This window comes from Salvia hispanica, chromosome 4, assembly GCF_029641045.1.
Source record: "Salvia hispanica isolate PSC_SH4W2 chromosome 4, Shi_PSC_v1, whole genome shotgun sequence".
Classification (NCBI taxonomy): domain Eukaryota; kingdom Viridiplantae; phylum Streptophyta; class Magnoliopsida; order Lamiales; family Lamiaceae; genus Salvia; species Salvia hispanica.
The window spans coordinates 42,265,592-42,287,948 of record NC_142695.1 but is presented as its reverse complement, the minus strand read 5'-3'; the positions used below and the strand labels follow the sequence as shown (position 1 = coordinate 42,287,948).

Sequence of the window (22,357 nt, the reverse complement as noted above, 5' to 3'; positions counted from 1 at the left end):
CACTAAATTGACATTTTCATCCAAAACTCTAATTTGGTAGTTTTTTTTATTTTTTTCGATTTAATTAATAAAAACGAAAATTACACGTGGCAAATTGTAGACCACAAGTTTTTTAAAATTCTATGGTTTTAAATTAGTTGTAGTTAACAATTAAATAATGAATTAGCAATTGATCACTCCCCTGTAATAGTATAATTATAATTATTTATTGGTATTATAATTGAATACTAGTATAATTTATAATTTTGAACTTCTGCATGAATGTCTTGTACTAATAATAAAATACTATGAGCAATAAACAATACTCCCTCCGTTCTCATATGAATATGCACTCTTTCCTTTTTAGTCCGTCCATAAAAATATGCACTTTCCAATTTTGGGAACTTCTTTCACTCTAATGAGGTGGAACATATTATACACTAACAATACTTTAATTACTTTTCTATCTACATCTCTCTTATTTTCCAAATTTTGCATTAAAACTCACGCTGAATCCAAAGTGCATATTCTTTGGGGATGGATGGAATATTTATTATACATAATACTATTAGATTATTAATAAATTAAATAATAATACTATACTTACTTTATTAGTATAATAACAATAATAATAATACAACTTTAATGATAATTATAATTAAGTATGATTTATAATTTAAAATTATACATAAAAAAATAAAAGAGGATTTGGCATAAAGTGATTGAAAAAGTGAAGTGAAAAGTATCATTTCAGGCACTTAAACTATGAAAAAATATCATATCCAATACTAGAGAGAGAGAGATAAAGATGGATTAAATATCATATCATATCATATTCGGTACCTAGATATGAAAGTCCGAAAATGGTCTTCATGCTTTTAGGGGCATTTTTAGTGCAAAGTTGTGATTAATAGTGAAAAAGTATCATGAATGTAATTACACTTTAATCAGGGATTACTCATGATATTTTTAATCCACAAACCATTCATGTGTGAAACGCATAGCTCATGGGTCATTTTATATAGTTCACTCTATAATTTTAGAGACTGATATCGTTATATGTATAATGATCCTCATTCTCTGATGTGAAGAAGTCCCACTTTAATAAGTAGACTCTTGTTGAAGTTTGATTTGATATATCCTAGCTTTAGTAAGTCCATTTTTGTGGGAGTTCGATTTGATGTAGCCCAGCTTTAGTTACTGTTAATTGAATCCAATATAAAAGTGACACTTTAAATTATGAATATTTACATTATACATTTTTAATAAGTGTATCTTATTTTCACCGGAAGAGATCTCCTACTTCATTTTCCCTACTCCATTCCTAATCCGCCTCTCATAATTTAATAAAATAATCTTAAAATATGTAAGTGATGGTTAAGTGATGATATGATTATTTTATTAAGCTGTGTGTGGATTAAGAATGAAGTAGGGAAAGTGGAGTAGGAGATCCCTTCCGTTTTTTCATTAACTCATTACATTTAGACTATATTATAAAATTAATATATAAAACTGAGATTTTTAATAATGGATAGAGACAATAGTATTTTGTTAAAATGAATATCACCAATTTCTATTCGATTTCAGTTTTATTATAGCAACACAATTAATTGGTTAGACATAACTATCCTTTATCTTATGTTCATCTCGTAAGAATATGCATTTTTGGTTGTACATGAGTTTTAAAACACAATTTAGGGCGTGTTCACCTTTCAAGTTATAGCCAGATTTGGGCTCATTTCTAATCAATTTATAAAATAAGAAAGAGCGTGGAAAGAAGAAACTTAAAAAAAAAAAAATATAGGAAGAGGGAATATTTTTTATTGGTATATAATATTGATATGATTTTTAGCATTTGGAGATATTTAAACACGATTTCTTTGAGTCGGCTATAAAATCCGCATAAGACTTCATTTTTCACTGATTAGCTTTCGTATTCATAATAACCCAGACTTCATTTCTCTCTCTTCTCAATCAGATCAGGTATTCTTCGCCCCCATTTTTCACTCTCTATCTCCAGTATTTGTTGGATCTGTCGATTGCTAATTCTCGATTGATTCTAAAGATGCGGCCTTTTATTTCTTTTTCTTTTTTCCGCCCTATTTATCCGATTAAATTTTCGGTCTGTAGACGACCGCAGCACTTGATTTTTCTGTTGATTGTTGATTAAACACCATCGCAGCAGTTGCTTTATTATTTTATTCCAGATAGTATTTAGGGTTTTCCTTTCCGGTAAATTTCAAGAATTTAATCAAATTTTTGCTTATCTTGGAATTAGGGTTTAGGGTAGCAATTGATTGTATAAAGATTGATACTATTTGTTCTAATCCATCGTCTTTATTGAAGAACCTTTATCTATTATTGAGAAAACCATTAATTTTCAAGAATTTCATTATGAAATTTATCTATATGTTAAATTTTAAGAATTTCATCAGATTTATGCCTTTCCTGGCATCAGGGTTTAGGTCGATCTTTTATTGGAATATTATCCGTTGAGTTATTGCTCTGTTCGTGAAAACCCATGAAAAATAGTTTGTTCGAGTAAATTCTGAAGGCTAATTCTTTAGTGATCTGCTTGGGTATTGACATAATTCCTTCCAGTTTTTTTGGGTTCATGTGTAAAGGACTTGGATGTAATATCTGTAGTTTCGTATTTGAGGTTTGATTGTTGCATAAGTCTTGTCTGGTTGCCAGCATGTTGATGTTGTTGAAAGAATAATTCTTGGGTCTCATGTTGTATGCCCTTGCTACTTTTTTCACTAAAAATTCTAAAACAGATCACTTTATAGGTAGAGTGAGAGTGAGAGCTTTCTTTCTGAGATGCATCTGAAGAATATATATCATATACTGAAATGTGCTTTCATTATATGGTGAAGTATATATTGTTATAAAATTTATGCATCAGTATTGTTTTTTTTTTGTGTTTTATCACTTAATGGAACAATAAAAAATTATGTTATATTCGGGTTTGACATGCTTATAAAACTATATCATCAATTTATGTTTATTGCATACAGGTCTGATCATTCCAATCCAGCTACTCAAATCTTGTTCTTTGTGTCAGTTTGCTGCATCAACCAAGTTTCATGTCTGATCTTGATATCCAGATTCCCACTACTTTTGGTATACTTTTCTTTTGTATTCTTGATTCTTTGAGCAAGTCTTTCTTCAGTTCATATATGGAGAGGTTTTCTATACAGTGGTGGATTTGTGGTAATAATTACGGTTTGACAATAGACTGAAAGATTGGCATACCTTGGATAAGCCAAAGTGATTGGAAGCCAATCTTCCCTTTGCGTCCCATTGACTGACTCGGTATTGTTAACACAGATCCTTTTACTGATGCAAATGCTGATAACTCTAGCACTGGGTCAAAGGATTACGTACACATTCGGGTACAACAGCGGAATGGTCGGAAAAGCCTGACAACTGTGCAGGGATTGAAGAAGGAGTTTAGCTACAACAAAATCTTGAAGGATCTTAAGAAGGAGTTTTGCTGCAATGGAACTGTTGTCCAGGATCCAGAACTAGGCCAGGTCTGTGCTAAGGTTTACGCTTGACCTTCACCTTCATTACATGTCGAAACTGACCTTTTTTCTTTGTACAGGTTATTCAACTCCAAGGTGATCAGCGAAAGAACGTCTCTACTTTTCTTGTTCAGGTTATTACCTTATATCTCTCTTGTGATTAGATGTGATGTGAGCATGTTATCTTGAAGTAAAACTGGATCTTGTGTCATATAAGTACTACTTGTGAAAATCTTTGTATATTTGAATTGTGTATTAATGTAGTGATTGGTTTGGATTGCAGGCTGGAATTGTGAAGAAGGACTATATCAAGATTCATGGTTTCTAAGCTGCAGCGTCCATCCATCCTTATGACCTATTATGATATGTGAAGTTTTATAAGTGAACTTTGTTGTATGCTCAACTTCTTTATATAGTCGTTGTTACGTTATTAGTGTCATGTCTTGTGCTGAATTAACTTTTCCGATTGCTTGTGGATTAAAGGAACAAATGCATTGTCTTTTTGAATAGCATATTCTTCATTTCTTTTCCTGTTTCCATCGATTCAGCTTCCTTCATTCTGTTGTGTTATGTTCAAGCCTTTTGAATGACTATTGTTTTTCCGTTTAAAACTAAATAAAGGATTGGTTCAGAAAAAATTACTCCATATTTTTACTTTGTCCATCTATGTTTGAATATTTTTTGTCCATAGAATACTTTTAATTTTGCTATGTAATGGAGTATATATCTATCGTGAAGTGAATTTATTCTCCAGTAATAATATTTTAATATATTTTTTTCCTTATTTGTGTTGTCTTATCGAGAGTAAACCGAGGGAGTATTCTGAAGTTCATATCCGATTCTCATGATTAAACTGTCAAGTAGGTTCATAATTCATTACACTTACGTCACCAAAAACTAAAGAATACGCCATTTTGAATTAATGTTTGGATAAGATATGTTTAGTGTTTGGATATTTGTTCAAGTCGCTATATACACATAAAAAAATTCAATTCGGTTTTGAATCTTTTGATATTTAAATTAGTAGACGCTTCCAATTAGACTTCAACTGAAAATGAAGTACTACATTCTTAGAGAAAAAAAAATATTAATTGTAATATTAAAGTATAATTGTTCAATTGATTTAATTTAATCAGATGTTTAATGTATCATTCGTAATGGATAGCTTGGTGTGCATATTAATCATTGATCATCCAATGAAAAGATTAATTTTCACTCAGTTTTGATTTGATTATTCAATTTGTAATGCAAAATCAACATACCTTACTAAAAGCAGCATTGCTCATGTCTGCCCTTATTTTTTTCTCACTCTCGTGTTTGCAAATTGAATAATATGGCAATCTTTGTATGATATTTACTACTATAGTAGTACTACTTTCTTTTATCTGGCACTCAATCAATTCACAACAAATCTCATTCATAAAAGTTAATTTTAAATTTAAATTATGTGTCATCCTATGACACAGCTAATAATTAACAAGCTATGTAATAAATTACTCCTACTAGGTAAAAAAATGAGTGCGTATTATAGTAGGCCCAATAAGAAAGCCCAATGGTATGATAAGCCTAGTAGAACAATGAAGGCTGCAACGACGCCGTTTTCCCTCTTCTGTGCATCCTCATGCCCTATTCCACCATTTCTCCCCTGTATTCAGTGAAGCAACTCATACCGTGAATTTTTTTAGGTATTTCCTCGTTATTAATCTCTCATTTACCATTTCTTCCAAGTATGATTTGGAGTGTTGGCTACTTTTATTTTTTATCATGTTTTTCGTATGTGTATTTTGAGTTCTTAAAGTGTTGCTTTTTCTGGCATTCTCTGTTGATACTTTGGTTTTTGAAATAATATTCTCAATCCTAAGAGTATTGACCCGCGATAATATGCCCTATACTAAGTGGTAACCACATTCTCGTGTTTTCGGTATTTGTTGTGGTTCGCATTTGTTACTGCAGTGTCTGCATTCTTAAATCTTCTGAAATTAGATGTAAAATATTTCATAGTTTCTTCGTATACTTGTTTGTTTCTGTGCTCGTGAAATTATATGTCTCTGTTATAAATGATTAATCTTTCAATTTGATGCTGTGTGTTTCTTACCAGTGTGGTTTATATATATGTAGATAAGCTACATTGCTGGAGTTGCTATTAAATGGGGCGCCGCAACTCTGTCTCTCCTGTCAGAACTGATAGGTCTCCTCGTAGGAGAAGCCCGTCTAGAAGAGAAAGATCTCCTGCTCGTGAAAAAGGGATATCCCCTCCCAAGCACAGGAGTTCTAATGCAGACAGGCTTTCAAGTCGTACTAGATCACCGAAACGTGCTAGATCAAGATCCCCTGCATCTCATTCACCTTTGAGGGAGAGACTCCACACTCGCACCAAACCCCCAAACCCGAAAAAATCACCATCTCGTTCCCCTGTTCACGCTAAACAAAAGACTTCAATCCGTACTAGATCTCCAAATCGGGAGAAATCAAGGTCTCCGCCGCCTCTTTCACCACGTAGTAAGAGACTGAAAAGAGCTAAATCTGAACGAGATGCTGAAAAAGGGAGCGAGAGGGAATATGAGAAAAACCATAATAGGAAGAGCGGAAAGGCTGCTCGTGAGGAAGAGGAATTGGACAGGCATTTGCCAACTCAGAAGAAAGAGAGAAGGTCAGGAAGGGATGATGCTGGTAATGGTTCTAGATCCAGACACGAACGCTCCCATTCACCTTCTGATCGTCGCCGCGTGGGTCAGCGAAGATCTAGATCTCCTTCTGCCGCTGACAACAGAGGACGTAATGAGGTGTCTGGTGATATCCACTGCCCATACCTTGTTCCTGTCTTGTGGAAATATATAATTTTTTTAATTGATGAGATAACTTGTTTTGACATGATAAGCACAAAAATGAGTCTACTGTTGTGTACTTCTCATTCAGACTTTGTAAAACCTATGACTAGAAATGTAGATCAAATTAACCCTATGCACTTAGATGATCTTAGGAACTATCATAATTATAGACATCTGAAATTTGTTTTGTTCTACTGGGTTGTTCAATTAGCATGAATGACATAATTTAATGGAGAACTGATGCATATAAGCTTTATGGATAGGATGGTTTTAATTTTGAAAAGTTTTCTATATACCCATCATAATATATTTAAACTCCACAATTTAAATATGTAATTCAGTAATTGGTATATTTTTGTTAGGCTTAATTTAAATTTTTAATGAAATGGATTTGATCCCCAATGATTAATCTTTCTTCCTGATGTTTTTGAAAAGCTAATAGTTTGATTCAATTTTGGATGTCTTGTGTATTCATTTGTTGACAAATACTAATACTGTTATACTAGTATTTTTGAAAAGTTTAGTCACAGTATTATTTTTTTTTCACAATAAACTCAAATTGAGTTTTAGTTATTTTTTTATTTGCTGGAGGAAGATCTTAGGACATCTGATGATTTTTTAAATGCTTGCAGCTGACGAACTCAAGAGATGATGAAGATCGGTAAGTTACTTATTGAACACCATGTTTATGATCACATTAACTTTTATTTTAGTTGTCCTGGCTAGTGGCTGCTTTATAGGAGGACTTTGAATGACTAAATCTTGTTCCCGATCTGAATGATTAACTTTTTGGGTCTAGTCTTTTTGTGCTACCTCTTCTTGCTTGTTTATTTATTTATTTGGATATTGTGTACAAGCATTGTATACTTGTGCCTGATATGAATTCTTGACACACTATTTAATCTTTCTATTAAGCAGTAACGGTGAAAGCGAGGCTCTAGTTAAGATGAGGGCTGTGGAAGAGTCCTTGGAAGCAAAGGAAAAGGTATCTTTTCTTTCCTTGCTGAATTACTATTTTGATGCCATTCTTCCACACTTATTTAGTTTTTTCAAAACACATGTCCAGAAATTTTAGCCACACACCGTTTCTTTTAAATAAAATAAAAGGAACAGTGGAACATATAACTCTCTTTGAACAATCATAGTTTATGGGCATTATTTTTTAATATCTTGTTTTTTATCTCTTTACATGTGCAGCAGCATAAACCTTCATTTGAGTTGTCTGGAAAACTTGCAGCAGAAACCAATCGAGTAAAAGGTACAATGTGATCGCCTTTTATCATCAAGATTTTTTGTCAGCCTTTTTGTTCTTAAACTTTTTCATGTCTTATTTATTAGTATGTCTCTTCTTTCATATGTAGTTCAGTTCCCTGCCTTTTCGTTTCCTTTGTTGTTAAGCTCCCTTAATTTTACTTTAGTCTATATATGCTCTATGGAATCGATATAAGGTTGATTTAAATGATAAGAGATTTGATAACACATGAAAACGTTAGTAACCAAGTAAGTAGACGTTATGTGGATTCTACCTGCATGTAAATGGTGGTGCTACTTCTAAAGGTCTAATCTCTCTGTCATGACTTCCTTCTTCTACCTTTTTCTGTTTTGATGATATTATTTTCTTTGTTGCTTCTGCTGATGCATTTGATGCTTCATCAGGTGTAACACTGCTGTTCAATGAGCCACCTGATGCTCGCAAACCAGAAGTAAGGTGGCGGTTGTATGTTTTTAAGGGTGGTGAAGTGCTCAATGGTAATCTTTGATTGGATATCATGTCATGTTATAATAACAACCTATGTTTACGTTTATCATCAAACTGATCCCTGCACTTTCTGATTGAAAAAGAAAAAAATTTGCTTTCATGTGTGGTTCTTTATCAGCCCCCTACCTCCAACTACACGCCCTAATTTTCCATCTTTCTGTATGATGTTTTGAGCTGTTTTTCTTTCATGTATGTTATTGTCCTGATTTTTAGTTTCCCAATCCCGGATGCCATTTTGTATCTGGCCAAAGGTTTAAAATTGACTGAATGTTAAAGAACTATTGAATATTATATTTTCTTTGGCATGCAGATCCTCTTTATGTACATCGTCAAAGTTGCTATCTTTTTGGTAGAGAGAGAAGGGTTGCAGACATCCCAACAGATCATCCATCCTGCAGTAAACAGCATTCTGTTCTTCAGTATAGGTAGGACTACCTCTTTCTCATATGCTTATATAATAATGCATGCTGTATGTACTTACCTTTTTATGGGCTCGTATGGTTGAAGGCAAGTGGAAGAGGAAAACCCAGATGGTGGCGTGACAAAACGAGTGAGGTGTGACTAGCAATCTCAGTTTTTTACACCAATAAGAGGGCATTGCGCTTGTTGTTTTCTTTCTTTCTAACTAATAGGTCCTGCTGCTTTGCTATCTGCTAGGCCTTACTTGATGGATCTTGGAAGCACCAATGGGACTTTTGTCAATGTGAGCATCTTTTTAGAATACTTTTTGAATTAATAATCTTCTCTCTGTGTCATTAGATACGATCATTGTAGGAATTGAACTCGAATTTAATGTTATACTATGTAGTTTTATATTCTGACTTTACAGTTATCCTCTTTTCAGGATGAGCGGCTTGAACCTCAGCGATATTATGAACTATTTGAGAAAGACACTATCAAATTTGGCAATAGCAGGTAAGCTGGTTTTTCCAATAGCTCTTTTCTACACTCAATACAATTTTGTCTACATTTTAATTGTGCGACTATCTATAAATTCCTTTTGTTTGTTATCCACTAAGACATTTCATCAAGCAACTCTTACTTCTGTGATTGCAATTGTTAATACAACTATTACCCAACTTTTGATGTTGCAGCCGCGAGTATGTTCTGCTGCATGAGAATTCTACTGGGTGATGCTATCTCCTCCCTGCCAAAAAAGCATTCGGAAATTGCCATTCTGTGATACCAAGTTGTCTGTAGGATGAAGCAAACAATCGGCTGCAATCTTTGCCCATGTATGCTCATGTTGCCATATTATAAAACGACTGAATATACTGAAGCCAAGCTTGTTTTATGAGCAAGGGCTCTCTTTACTCGTAAATTAAGTGGAATGCTGCACTCAAATGCTGCCTGTGTTGTTTTGATTTGGTTTATTAAGGCTGGTATGTGCATATTTTTGCCATTTGAAGCGTTTGGGTTAGCTAAATTTCAAGTGGATGTACAAAGTAATTTCAAGTTTCATGTTTTTCAATCCTTTACTTGGCTGATGTACAAAGCATTCAGTAGTGGATATTAAATGGGGATACCATGATCAATAAAGCTTCCTTTTCTGTTTAATATGACAAAACAACCAATTTTTTTTAATAAAAAATTGATTTTAATATGGTCATGAGTCAAGTATAAACAAACATTCAATCGTTCATTCTATATTGTGTTGTGTTTTGGATCAATCATGTTTCTATTTTCACATGCCAAATCTGCGTCGATACCAATCTTTTCGCTTAAATTCAATGTCGCGCACTATTGGAGTTTTGTGAAAATAAAGAGTGTCATTTTCTCTTTAGATCCTATTAATGATATATGGAATAAAACCTTGTAAAATTACCGTTTATGAAATGACCACTTTGTAATATCTTGATGTTTCAGCTGAAACAAAAAAAGAACTAAAGAATCAGAAGTCAATGATGGATTCAGAAAGAGTCAATATCTCACAATCTGAGTGTTGGAATATCCAATTTCAGTAGCTCTTTTCAATACTATTAACCTATTGAAATAATGAATATGCATTTTTTTCAGTATCTTTTATCAATAACAGTAAAGATATATCAATAATATCTTAAATAAAGTTCTATATTTGAACCAAAAACAATTTATCAGATTTTATCTACACTGAACAAATATTCTGACTTTCTGAGGGTGTTAAAAGAACAGGAATCCTTAAGGCCAGGCCAGCATACACAGCATCCATCCTTAGTTGTAAAAAAGCTAAATGGTTCGGCAAGAGGACATCCAAGACTTCCGAGGATCATATCCAAAATTTGCGAACAAGTTACTTGTCAGCTGCTCCGATCTCAACTCTGAAAGGTCACTATTACTTACAACAGACCACTCTTGTTCCCACCAGTAAGGAGATTGAAAAATAGATCATTACTGTTCCTCTCTGTGCCTTTTAGAGGAAACCTCGATTGATCTGTAGTTGATGGGGCGGGTTGTTTAACAGCTACAAAAGCAACCTTCTTACTTGTTTCCTTTTTGACTCGTCTTGAAAGGGTCGATGTGGTTGAAATAGCAGGCAGGCTAGTTTCTGTGCAAGTGACTTCTGATTTGGAGCATGAAACATCTCCAGCTGACTTATTTCTGTTTGTGTCAGAGAACGATCCAGCTGATGAATTGGTGAATACATCTTCTAAGGAAACTATATTTGCAGAAGAAGATGGAGCCATATCTGAAGCTTCTGGAACATTCTTCTCATCTTTTTTCAATCCAGCAGCACCACTGTAGTTTTCTTCAACATTGTTTGTATCGGTTGCAGGAAGTACAGATGCTGCAGCCCCAGAATCATCAACTATGCGAAAAGATATCATGAGAAAAGGTTGTAGTATATTAGTTTATTTCAGCAAAAGACAAAGCTATTTGTGCACAAAGTATAGCTCTAAAGCAGGACTAGAACAAACATAACCAAGCAAACCAGGATGAGAAGTTAGAAGCAATGCATTTAACATGGTCTTCTGAAGCATGTACAAAACCATTTAAAACAAAATGATAACAAAGTCTCGAGAAAAGCATCTCTGGTCAAGTGTTATACATTCAATTATCAAGTATCACTCAGATGAATTACCAAATAGATTTGGATACAAGAAAAATTAAAAAGAACATTAAGGATAAATGAGATTATAAATCCCATTCCCAATCATCATAGAAGTTCAATTTAAGTAATGTATTCAATCATTACAATGAAATCATCATAGGGTGAAAAAAGAAAAGGACTAGGATATTACCTCCAAGTATAACCTCAATGTTCTCATATAGTATTTGCTGAGTGCTCAATGAGATATCTCCTCGCTCATCCTTCTCTTCACCAGTGGCCTCACTTTTGTGGGTCGTCTCAACTAAGACAAACTTATCTTTCTGCCAAATGCACTCTAGTAAAATCTTGGCTTCCTCCTTTCTTGGAAAATATTCTCTAAAGACCTAATTATTAAGTAAATGAAAGAGAAGCAAACGCAGATAAGTATAGGGGGAAATTTTTTTGACAAGAACCAACATAAACGCTGCAGTAGCTTATACATTGCTTCAAACACTAACAAGAGTGCACTGACCTCAAATCCTTCTTGTTTTAGTTTAATACTTTGTTCCTTTTGAGAAAGAGAAGAAACAGTGTTGTATAGAAGAACAGCATCAAGAAGCATCTGCAAATAAGGAAATTATAAATAAATGAAAACGCATCAGTTACTTGCTTAGACTTGGGTTATAGCTATGTTCACTAATGTCAGACTCCTTATGAAGTTAGGGCAATCTAAGGAGTGGCTTCATGATAGGAAGCATGCCACTTCCTATTGGCGACTGAATAACCCAAATGACTGAACAAAAACCTGGACAAATTCAAGCCTAAACTAGAATTACAGCCATTGCACTCCTCAACCAAAGCACCTTCTCATCCAAAGAAAAAGAGAGATGGTTTCAAAAAAGTTTATGAAGAAAGAGAATCCACATTTAGGTCATCTGGTCATGTACACAACAAATCTCTGATAGTCATAGATCAGAGACAGGAATTTAATTATTGTAGTAGCAAATTCAGCATGAGCTGTTTGCAGAAAATGTTGCTTACTTGTTGAACCAGTACGCGAACACGTGCAAGCACAGCCAAAACCACCAGTGAAAACTTCATGAAAAATGACCGAGCAAGAAGCATGGATATCTCTCTTTGCATAGTTAAGATATTCACAAAAACAAATTTGTAAGGATAAAATTCTATATTAGGTGGTTCCAATGTCCACTTTGTGCCAAAAAAAGACATTAAGAACAGATGGGGTGAAACAAGAATCATAGGGAACTTAACTTGTGTAGATTTGATCATAGGGATAAACTAACGAAAGTTGAAAAAAATGAAAAATAAAGGGCAGACAGAACAGACTGCATCACAATTTGATGGAAGCCACAATGAAAGAATTATACACTACTAAAAAATACAGGAAGACAATAACCAAAAATTGGAAATGGCAGAATTGAGAACACAATAAATTTGGTAAAAAAATTTTGCACGACAAATGTAGAAGTTCTGCTAATAATCTGTGGGTGAGAAGTGCAAATGCAGATGTTATAGTACCTCTAAAAACATTCTTATATAAAGTATAACTAACATTGAACAGTACTAATATATTTTTTTTAAAAATAGCATAGTATGACATACAAGAAGACATGAATACGTTTTATGCATGACATGTTCAGACATTATCCTATACACAAGAAAAAATATGTGCACACACACAAACACAATCAACAGTTGAGAACTATAAGGATACATAGCCGCCTTCAACAAAGGCTCAACAATCTGCAAAAGCATGACAAAGAAGCCAGAAATGAGAAATGCTGGCTTCATCATGTTATCTCAAAATTGAGAAGGAAAGGAAACCACCTGTGACAATAGACGGGTAACTCCCAAAAGCCTTTCCAGGAAATTATATTTTCCACTGTTAGTTTTTCTTCTCTTCAAACTACAGAAAGTAGGCAACAACATTAACAAGAAAACAAAAATACCATAGCATTACATACAAGAGAAATTATGCAGGAACTTCTCTTTACAAATTTGACATAAACTACCAATTATAATACAATTTCTCGGCCCCAAACCAGCAAGATGGAGTCACTGGCCATATTTAGTTGAATCTTAGAACACATAACAAATTCAGTAAGCATGACTTTGGCAAAAGGCCACTTCTTGGCCTACCTACGTTTAATATGAAATTTATGACTCTGAATACCAAGCCATACATGGATGTAGGAGAAGTAACAAGTGACAAATAACAAGAAACGCCAGATAGATCACTTACAAACTAATCCAAGTTCACATCTTTGTGACAGGACCTGAATATTATAATAACCAAAAATTTTCATTGTCCATTGTCCAATCAAGCATATGTAGTCTTTCAGTACACATATACCTCAAAATGGTTCAATATTAGCTTCATTTTGTTGTACCAAAAAAGTCTAGCTTCAGATTTCATAGTAAGAGGGTTCCACATCAATTGAAAGATGAAGATTCAAAATTTGACGATACCCAGATGAGTAAATTCAGTTAGATTGATTAAAAAAAGGAAGGTGGAACAAAAGAAGAGAGTAAGATGAGGGGCAATACCCTTCCAAAAGCTGAACCTTTTGTTTTGGCCTGTCTCCATTTATCACCAGAAAAGAGGATTCCAATACCTCATCCAGGTTAAGTGATTTCAAAAGCTGCAGATCCCTTCTTACCTATTATGCAAACAACAAGCTATCATAACATTTAGCTATATACCTGATGGAGAAACTGAGCATAACCAAGATTACAAACCTTAAGAATGTATTGAAAATATGAGGATCTTCGATGCTGATTCTTGTGTTTATACACGAGTCTCTCAAGAATTCCACATTCTGTGTGAAGCTGACTGGTGAAAGACTTCAATCTTTGCTCAACTGTTTTGATGTCTGAGTCCATCTGTATCCAATTGCAGCAATGAATTGGCATCTCAATCCATAAATTACGTTTATGCACTATTTTCACATTAACAAAAAACCTAAACTGCTAAAAGGTTAGAGCTTCAAAATAATGGTTAGTAGTAGGCCTTAAGTTAAGCTATTATAAGAGGATAGTCACATTCCCCTTTTCTCTATAAAAGATTAAATCTTATTATGAGCTCTCTCAAAACAAATATCATGAGTATTCACTTGGTTTAAGCAAATACGTGTGGCGATTAGCATCTTATGGTAGTAGGCATACAAAAAGCTTGAAGCGGTAATAGAATTTGAACAGGTTGGGAGTAGCTAACACATACTCTGACTCGCCGTGCGGCGGCGGACGGTTATGGCGCTCGGAAAGCTGGGCAGGAATCGGAGAGAGAATTGAGATTGGTAAAGAAGGATTACAAGTTTTAAGCTTGGGTTTTAGTGTTTGGGCTTAAATTATGTGATCGAGTTGGGCTTTTTGTGTTACTACCATAACTTTTGTTGGGCTTCATTTTTTAAATGGACTTTTGCTTAGCTTCTTAATTTTAGGCTTTATTTCATGCCTTAATTAATTACCACAATTATGTCGACCACACATATTATACTATTATTATATGCACCCTTTCGGTTTGTAATCAATTGAGGCTACTTACATATTTATTTCCAATAAATATGTGATGATTACTTAGATTCTCATGCTTGTGATCAAATATACATATTGTGCATGTTTTTATCCATAGTAAAGGAAAGGAGGTGATTGGATAGCTAAATCATTATAATTCCAATAATTACTAATTTATTTTCACTTTGTTAGGAGTTGTAGATGTTTACGCATTTGTTCTGAAGCAAACACATAATAGTGTTGTACATTTCATTCTTAATTAATTGTTTCATTCCAAAACAATTAAGTGTACGATTTTATTTATTTTACTGTACAAAAATCGGTTCTTATGAACTGCCGTCATATACTCCTATAATATTTTCATTTGCAGAAAATTCTAATAATGTAAATAGGAGTATATGTTTTTATGTAATGTAGGTATTTTTTCCCTTTTCAAATATTCCATATTTAGGAACATCAACATTTATTTTAAAGATATTATTTTTAATATTCGATTATTATAATATTTCAAATGTCTACTTATTTTTTCATGACAAATTTAAAATATTTAAATTCATTTACTACTACTCTTATTTATCAAACAAATTTGAAAAAATATTATGTGTACATATATAAATATGAAGCCCGCGTTTGCAAACAAAAAACGCCGATTGTTTGGCAAAACGATCAGTATATCCAGTTTTGAGTTTGAAGTTGGAAACGAATTGAAATTTAAATTGTTTGTCGAATAATTTGTGAGATGCATAATCGGAAATAATTTATGAAATCGGAAATAATTAATGAAATGGAAATTAATCTGTTGCAGAGCAGAGCATCTGGTGTTGGTGTTGGTGTTGGTGGTGGCCCATTTCAACCGAGCCACAGATCTCTCATTTTGCTTTCAATCTCAGGAAACTAAAACCCCACTTCTCTTCTTCATACATCTCACCTTAATTCCATTTTCAAATTTCCACCAAAATGAGCTCTCAGAGATCTGCCAAACCCTCCAAACCCCCCAACCAAACCCCCTCCAGATCCCCCTCCTCCTCTCTCTCCTCGCACCTCGCAATGGTGGAGCTCAAGCAGCGCATTCTCACTTCCCTCTCCAAGCTCGCCGACCGCGACACTCACCAGATCGCCGTCGAGGACCTCGAGAAGATCATCCACTCCCTCTCCAACGACGGCCTCTCCATGCTCCTCAACTGCCTCTACGACGCCGTCAACGACCCCAAGCCGCCCTCCAAGAAGGAGGGCGTCCGCCTCCTCGCCGTGCTCTGCGCCGCCCACACCGACGCCGCCGCCACTCACCTCACCAAGATCATCGCTCACATTGTCAAGCGCCTCAAGGACTCCGATTCGCAGGTCAGGGACGCCTGCCGCGACGCCATCGGCGCGCTCTCGGCCCTCTACTTGAAGGGCGGCACCGGAGGGGACGGCGTCGTCTCGCTCTTCATGAAGCCGTTGTTTGAGGTGATGAGTGAGAACAACAAGGCGGCGCAGGGTGGGGCTGCATTGTGTCTGGCTAAGATGCTTGACTGCGCATCTGATCCGCCTTTGGGTACTTTTCAGAAGCTCTGCGTTAGGGTGTGTAAGTATTTGAATAGCCCTAATTTCCTGGCCAAGGCGTCGCTGTTGCAGGTTGTGTCGAGCTTGTCACAGGTTCGCCCCCTTTTACAATGTTGGTGCTACTAGTTAGATTTGAATTGAGGATTGCTGATTTACATTAGCTGTGATGCATGGGTTGACTTTTAGTTCATGTACATTTGGTCTGTGAGATTGTTATTGGATGAATGGGGTTTCAGTTCACCGTGCTATCAGTTTGTACAGCTAACTTGATTTGTGCTTGGTTGAGGGAACACTTTAGGAACTAACCATTACTTATATGTGCTAAGGATCGTTGTTTATATTGCAATTTAGCGAATCAGGAATGATGAGACAATTTTGTGCTAGCTTTGAACCCTTCTTACTTTTAAAGCTAGTGTGTGATGCTATAAAGATCTACGTATTATCCTTTCTGTTGCAGGTAGGAGCAATCACCCCTCAAAATTTGGAATCATTGCTTCAAAGTATTCAAGGATGTCTTAACAGTTCGGATTGGGCGACTAGGAAAGCTGCGGCCGAGACATTAAGTGTCTTGTCTTCGAACAAAAATGTAGTAGCAGAAGGAGCTGCTTCAACATTGAATGCACTTGAGGCTTGTCGGTTTGACAAGGTACATATTACTGTTGTGTTCAAAATCATTGGCATGCCTCTGAGATTATAGGGGTATTCAGTGCACAATACACTAATTTGAGTTCTGGCTGCAAAGTATACCATCATGTCTGTTCATGCAGTATCTGCATTTCTGGTGCAAATACTAGTAACATGTTTAACTGCTTCCATTAATTGCCTGAATGATCTCTGCAGTTGACTGCTGAATAAATAATGATGGAACACTTATAATTACTCTCCCACGGCAGTAGTCTTTGCCCTTTGGGTGGGCGGGTAAATTAAGTATTTGTAACTTTATACATGTTTATTACTTGTTGAGATATGACGCCTGATATAAAGTTCATCTTTTTATGAACATATCCTTTTTAATGAAAGCAGGTCCGTAGTTCCTACTCTTTTTACATATTCTATAGGATGCGTATGCAATATACTGCTATCCTGGTGCGTGCAGTAATGGACAAAAGATGTTCATTGTTCTCTCTGAGCCCGATGCATTCACCCAGGGCTTAAGATTCACAATGAGTGGAATAGAAATCTCTCCATTCAACATATTTTTAAGAGGAAATAATTCTGGCCCATTATTGGACTGAACTAGTATGTTTCATTTTCCATTTATTTGAGATTTTTGGTGCTTTAAGATTGTCGGTTCTTTGTGGTCTTGATTCTTATTTATCAATCGTTTTTAAGTGTGAATTGTGCTCATAGATTTTTTATGCAATTAATGGTCTTGGACTCATGAAATCCATGTCTCAGTCATTTCAAGTCCAAATCTCAGTAATTGAATGCCAAATACCCCGTTTTGTTGCTGTTAGTTTTAGCTACCCAGCATCGTAATCAGATTAATGAATATGTAAAAGTGCGAGTTCGCTATATTCTCTGTTCATAGATAGTTTCTGGTTTGCACAAAAATGACAGTTACTTTTTGGAAGACCAAAATGGCAATTTTATGATTCAATTACTGGACTTTGTCAAATAACAAAAAGTTGATTGTATGGTAATCCATTCAACTAAAACTGATACTGAATTTCCCAGATAAAACCTGTTAGAGAGAGTATGAACGAGGCCTTACAGCTATGGAAGAAAATTGCTGGAAAAGGAGATGGGTCTTCTGATGAAACAAAAGCTTCATCTAATGGTAGGCATTAATAGATTGGTCTGATTATAGGTTAAATTCTTTATGCGACTGTGGGGTAGCAATTTCTGTTTCTTTTACTCACAAGGTATATGTTCCAATGATCTTCTTGTCAGATGATGAAGCATCAGAAAATGCTGATCAATTGGATAAAAAAGATTTTGGTGAAAGAGAAAATGCAAAATCGCTGAAGGACGCATCCTCTGGATCGTCTCCAGCTGATCCGAATCAAAAAGGCAAGGGAAACAACATTCTGGACAAGGCTGTTGGAATATTGAAGAAGAAGGCTTTAACTGAGAAGGAACTGAACCCTGAGTTCTTCCAAAAACTAGAAACAAGAGATTCAGATGATTTGCCGGTTGAAGTGATTCTTCCTCGTAGATGCACCAACCCTTCAAATTCAAAAAATGAGGAAGAGCCAGAATCAAGCTCAGATCAAGAGGGGAGGACTAGGCATAACTACCAAGCTGGTGATGCACCCTTCAAAGGAAACTATGAAATCACTGAGGGAGGAGCTGTTGGTGATCAGCGGGACTATAATCAGATTGAATCCTCCAGTGCTTATTCAGAACTTTCCAGATCTGCAGGTCAATCTGAGGGATTTATGAACAACAAAGGAAATTGGCTGGCTATTCAAAGACAGTTATTACTGCTGGAGAGGCAACAAGGTCATCTCATGAATATGTTGCAGGTGTTCTTCTATTTCTAAAGACCTCATTCAATGATGCACATTTATGCATTTGTCTTATTTCTTTTTGTTTCCATTTCGTTCTAGGATTTTATGGGCGGGTCACATGACAGCATGGTTACTCTAGAAAACCGAGTGCGGGGGCTTGAGAGAGTTGTAGAAGACATGGCACGGGATTTATCAATATCATCATCAGGTAGGAGGGGTAGCAGTAGCATGGGTGGATATGAAGGATCTTCAAACAGGTCTCTCAGCAAGTACAACGGCTTCCCTGACTATTCTGGTGGCAAGTCAGGAAGAGGAAGCGATGGACGCTTTCACTTTGGGGAGAGGTTTAATGCATTTGATGGTGGTGCCTTGGGAATGAAATCTAGGGGCCCCTCCTGGCGATCCGATGCATCAGATGCTTGGGACTTTCATTCATATGGTAAAAATGGACATATGGGCTCAAGGAGAGCTGGTGGTCCTATGGATATTAGATCTGGAAAATCAGAAAATGAGGCTGATCAAGGTGGTAACAGAAGAGCCTGGGAGAAGGGAGCTGCACCTGTTAGGTTTGGTGAAGGACCATCTGCAAGGAGTGTCTGGCAAGCTTCCAAGGATGAAGCAACCTTGGAAGCTATACGAGTTGCTGGCGAAGATAATGGAGTCAGTCGGGGTGCTCGAGTTGCTATCCCTGAGATGACTGCTGAAGCATTAGGAGACGATGGAGCTGTACAAGACCGTGACCCGGTTTGGACTTCTTGGAGCAACGCAATGGATGCACTTCATGCCGGTGATGTGGATGCTGCTTTCGCTGAAGTTTTGTCCACTGGGGATGATGTCTTGCTAGTAAAGCTCATGGATAGATCTGGACCCGTTATAGATCAACTATCAAATGAAGTAGCAAGTGAAGTTCTGAATGCTATTTCACAGTTGATCATAGAGCCAAACTTGTACGACATCTGTTTATATTGGGTTCAACAGGTAAGCCCGCCTTTTGCTTGGTATTCTTTTATCTGGTCAATTATAATAGTACATAATTCTGTTTGACATCATGCAAGTAAATCTTCTCTGTGGTGAAATATATATTATCTGATTAATTATATGTCATTGTGCATTACTGTAACTTTGACGGGTCTTATGTATATATTCAACTTAATGTTGAAATATCAGCTCCAGACCAATTGCTTGAGATGCTTCTGATTTAACGCGTGGTTGTTCCATGTAGTGTAGCCCATCCCTGGGATTCTGCCTCTTGACATGATTTATTGTTGTGTTGCCAGTTGGCAGATATCGTTATGGAGAACGGCCCTGATGTTCTGGGCACTCCAATGGAGGTGAAAAGGGAGATTTTGCTGAATTTACACGAAGCTTCTTCGACAATAGAGCTACCTGATGACTGGGAAAGATCAGCTCCGGACCAACTGTTGCTTCAGTTGGCAACTGCCTGGGATATCGATCTGCAACATTTCGGGAAATAACTTCTCCTCACCAATAATTTTTGGCTTGATATTTGCTTTTGAAGGTCCAATACTGTCTATCAGAACATGCATTGGTGTGATCCTCGAATGATTTAAGTACTCAATACAAATGAGAAAGAAGTGATTGGTGGAGTAGAAATTTTACATTCTCTGCATGTGCATTGTGTTAGTAATTTAGATCAGCAGGTTGTGAATTGTGTATGTTACTTTGAAATATTTGAAGATCTTTTGCTATAGTATTTTCTTTAGTGAGACATTCAATGAAGTGTATGATTTATTCATTATTCTCGTATATTACTTGATTTGCAGGGCACTGATCATCTATAACATAATGTTGGAGTTGGGTTTACTCATTATCTGTTTCATTATGATCATTCAATATTTAGAGTAAACTGGACACCTGATAAAATAAAGGAACATGGAAAAAAACTCAGACGACCCAACAATATAAATTGGATGGAACTATGTGGCTACCAACACAATGCATCCATCTATAAATAAAGATGTCCGTCGTTCCCAACTATCACAGAATTACCTAAAGAAATACTCCTACTTATTCAGATAAAATTATGCTACAATGCACTTGACATGCTAGATAAGAATTTGAAGTAGCACAACATGCGGCTAATCTATGTAAAATTGTAAATGAACTATCAAATCACATGTCATAAGTTGATTTCCGCCAGTCGCAATCTTGTACAGGTAAAATGCAGCCATGGCAATGTTGCACATATCACACAACATCCAAACATTACGAGATTTTTATCCTGCATCCGTGTTTCACCAATACACTTCTGTATGCGCATGCTAGACTTAATACATGGTCACTGGTCACAGTGAATCTGTGATTTTATTGCACTCGTCAACACTATCATCCTCATCCAAGATGTTTAAGAGATTGAAAGAGTATTCAACTGCTGGCACAAAAGCTTGATTTATGACTAGAAACTACTAGTTATCACCTAATTCCATCCTTTTTTCTTCTTGACCTAATCTAACTCAGTTTTTTCTCAAGCCATGAGATTACAGCATGAAGAAGGGAAACACTTTACCTGGGTTGAAAATATAGCAAATCGTACCTGACTTTATTTAAACAATGGTTCAAATTCCTAGCATTAAAAGGAAACCAGCATCCAGAGTTCTTTTTTTCTTTTTCCATTGATTGCATTCTAGACGCATAAGGTAGGGTGGCAGGATTTAGAGATAGAGGGAAGGTATATAAATGAGAGACTTAACCATGCGTAGATTTTCACAAAGTCACATGTTTCTTTAAATATCGTATTATTATTCTAGCATTAATAGACAAAAAGCATGAGTAATTCCATATATTGGTATAATTCTCATCTAACGAACAAAACTAACATTAGCATCAGGTGTTCATATAACACCCCTCACTATATGTACAATAACAAACAAACCTTTTCAGTCAAGATTAGTAAGCGAAAAATAGCTATTATAAATCAATAAACTCAATACATTTAATGTTTCGATTTGATATGGCAAAAAAAGCGCAATTGCAGCTATGTGGAGTTCATTTCAACAAGAGTTTCAATGTAGAATATTTTTTAAATGTTGCCACTGATAGAATTCACAGCACAATGGTGCATGCCAGGTGACACTATTTGGCGAGTCTGAAGATAACAAATGGTAATTAAAGCATAAATGGCAAAACCGGTGAGGATCATCTTTGATACTATACATTCTAACTGAAAAAAGCAATCAAAGCAGAAAAATGGTACAAAAAGTGGCATGTCATAATATTCGTCAAAATTATGAGCGACTTTTCTATGAAGTTGAAGTTAACAATTGAAGGAATTCAACGTATTGGAACCAATTTGTAAACTCAGCATCTTATGGAGAAACCTACAGCCTTCAATACAAACAATAGAACAGAGATGATCATAGTGTAGTGTTCATGATTCCCAGGCTCATCCATACAAAATATTCTTCCATCTTTCTTAGAAATCCAATTCCATTTGAAAATTAACAGCTGCATATAATGCATGAACATCAAATCTAAAACTTGTAATGCAAAATCATCTCTTGATCAACTTGAAGCATATTTTCGGTTCAACGGGCTATCTGTTTTCTGCCAAACACCCCAACCAGCAAACCATGTTTGGAAGCCGTAGCATAATCCTACGTTCTTTCGTCTTATATAGTAGTAATTCTTTAATCAAGATACAAGTTCATTCCCATTCCAATTAGATTAAAAATGTTAGTACTACATCAAAGGGATCTATAAGTAAA

At 35.6% G+C, this 22,357-nt stretch overlaps 4 protein-coding genes across 8 annotated transcripts; 3 read left to right on the top strand and 1 right to left on the bottom strand.

Annotated features, from left to right (window-relative positions):
- The first annotated feature begins 1,840 nt into the window (after positions 1-1,840).
- LOC125196588 (protein translation factor SUI1 homolog 2) lies at positions 1,841-4,015 on the top strand. Its single transcript, XM_048095171.2, has 5 exons — positions 1,841-1,962; positions 2,997-3,102; positions 3,310-3,515; positions 3,587-3,640; positions 3,790-4,015. The coding sequence occupies exons 2-5, from the start codon at positions 3,066-3,068 to the stop codon at positions 3,832-3,834; spliced, it is 342 nt and encodes a 113-aa protein (XP_047951128.1). The 5' UTR covers positions 1,841-1,962; positions 2,997-3,065; the 3' UTR covers positions 3,835-4,015.
- A 1,068-nt stretch (positions 4,016-5,083) lies between these two features.
- LOC125196352 (uncharacterized) lies at positions 5,084-9,650 on the top strand. 4 transcript variants are annotated; one of them, XM_089056058.1, is made up of 11 exons: positions 5,084-5,191; positions 5,625-6,289; positions 6,967-6,995; positions 7,253-7,319; positions 7,535-7,592; positions 7,991-8,083; positions 8,404-8,518; positions 8,601-8,648; positions 8,751-8,796; positions 8,938-9,008; positions 9,188-9,650. In XM_089056058.1, the coding sequence occupies exons 2-11, from the start codon at positions 5,654-5,656 to the stop codon at positions 9,225-9,227; spliced, it is 1,203 nt and encodes a 400-aa protein (XP_088912184.1). In that variant the 5' UTR covers positions 5,084-5,191; positions 5,625-5,653; the 3' UTR covers positions 9,228-9,650. The 4 variants fall into 4 exon arrangements, with proteins under 4 accessions (XP_088912184.1, XP_047950803.1, XP_047950804.1 ...); XM_048094846.2 differs by having other exon boundaries at positions 7,532-7,592; XM_048094847.2 differs by having other exon boundaries at positions 5,110-5,191; positions 5,605-6,289; positions 7,532-7,592.
- Positions 9,651-10,142: 492 nt separating this feature from the next.
- On the bottom strand, positions 10,143-14,442 carry LOC125196351 (uncharacterized). Of its 2 annotated transcripts, XM_048094844.2 has the most exons (9): positions 14,342-14,442; positions 13,861-14,004; positions 13,669-13,781; positions 12,949-13,027; positions 12,836-12,864; positions 12,142-12,235; positions 11,633-11,722; positions 11,312-11,504; positions 10,143-10,878 (listed from the first exon to the last, which is right to left on the bottom strand). In XM_048094844.2, the coding sequence occupies exons 2-9, from the start codon at positions 14,002-14,004 to the stop codon at positions 10,409-10,411; spliced, it is 1,212 nt and encodes a 403-aa protein (XP_047950801.1). In that variant the 5' UTR covers positions 14,342-14,442; the 3' UTR covers positions 10,143-10,408. The 2 variants fall into 2 exon arrangements, with proteins under 2 accessions (XP_047950801.1, XP_088926006.1); XM_089069880.1 differs by lacking the exon at positions 14,342-14,442 and having other exon boundaries at positions 13,861-14,019.
- Positions 14,443-15,536: 1,094 nt separating this feature from the next.
- Positions 15,537-20,388, top strand: LOC125196350 (microtubule-associated protein TORTIFOLIA1-like). Its single transcript, XM_048094843.2, has 6 exons — positions 15,537-16,272; positions 16,637-16,825; positions 17,857-17,959; positions 18,073-18,647; positions 18,732-19,610; positions 19,910-20,388. Exons 1-6 carry the CDS (start codon positions 15,592-15,594, stop codon positions 20,105-20,107), a joined length of 2,625 nt encoding a protein of 874 aa, XP_047950800.1. The 5' UTR covers positions 15,537-15,591; the 3' UTR covers positions 20,108-20,388.
- Positions 20,389-22,357: the final 1,969 nt, after the last annotated feature.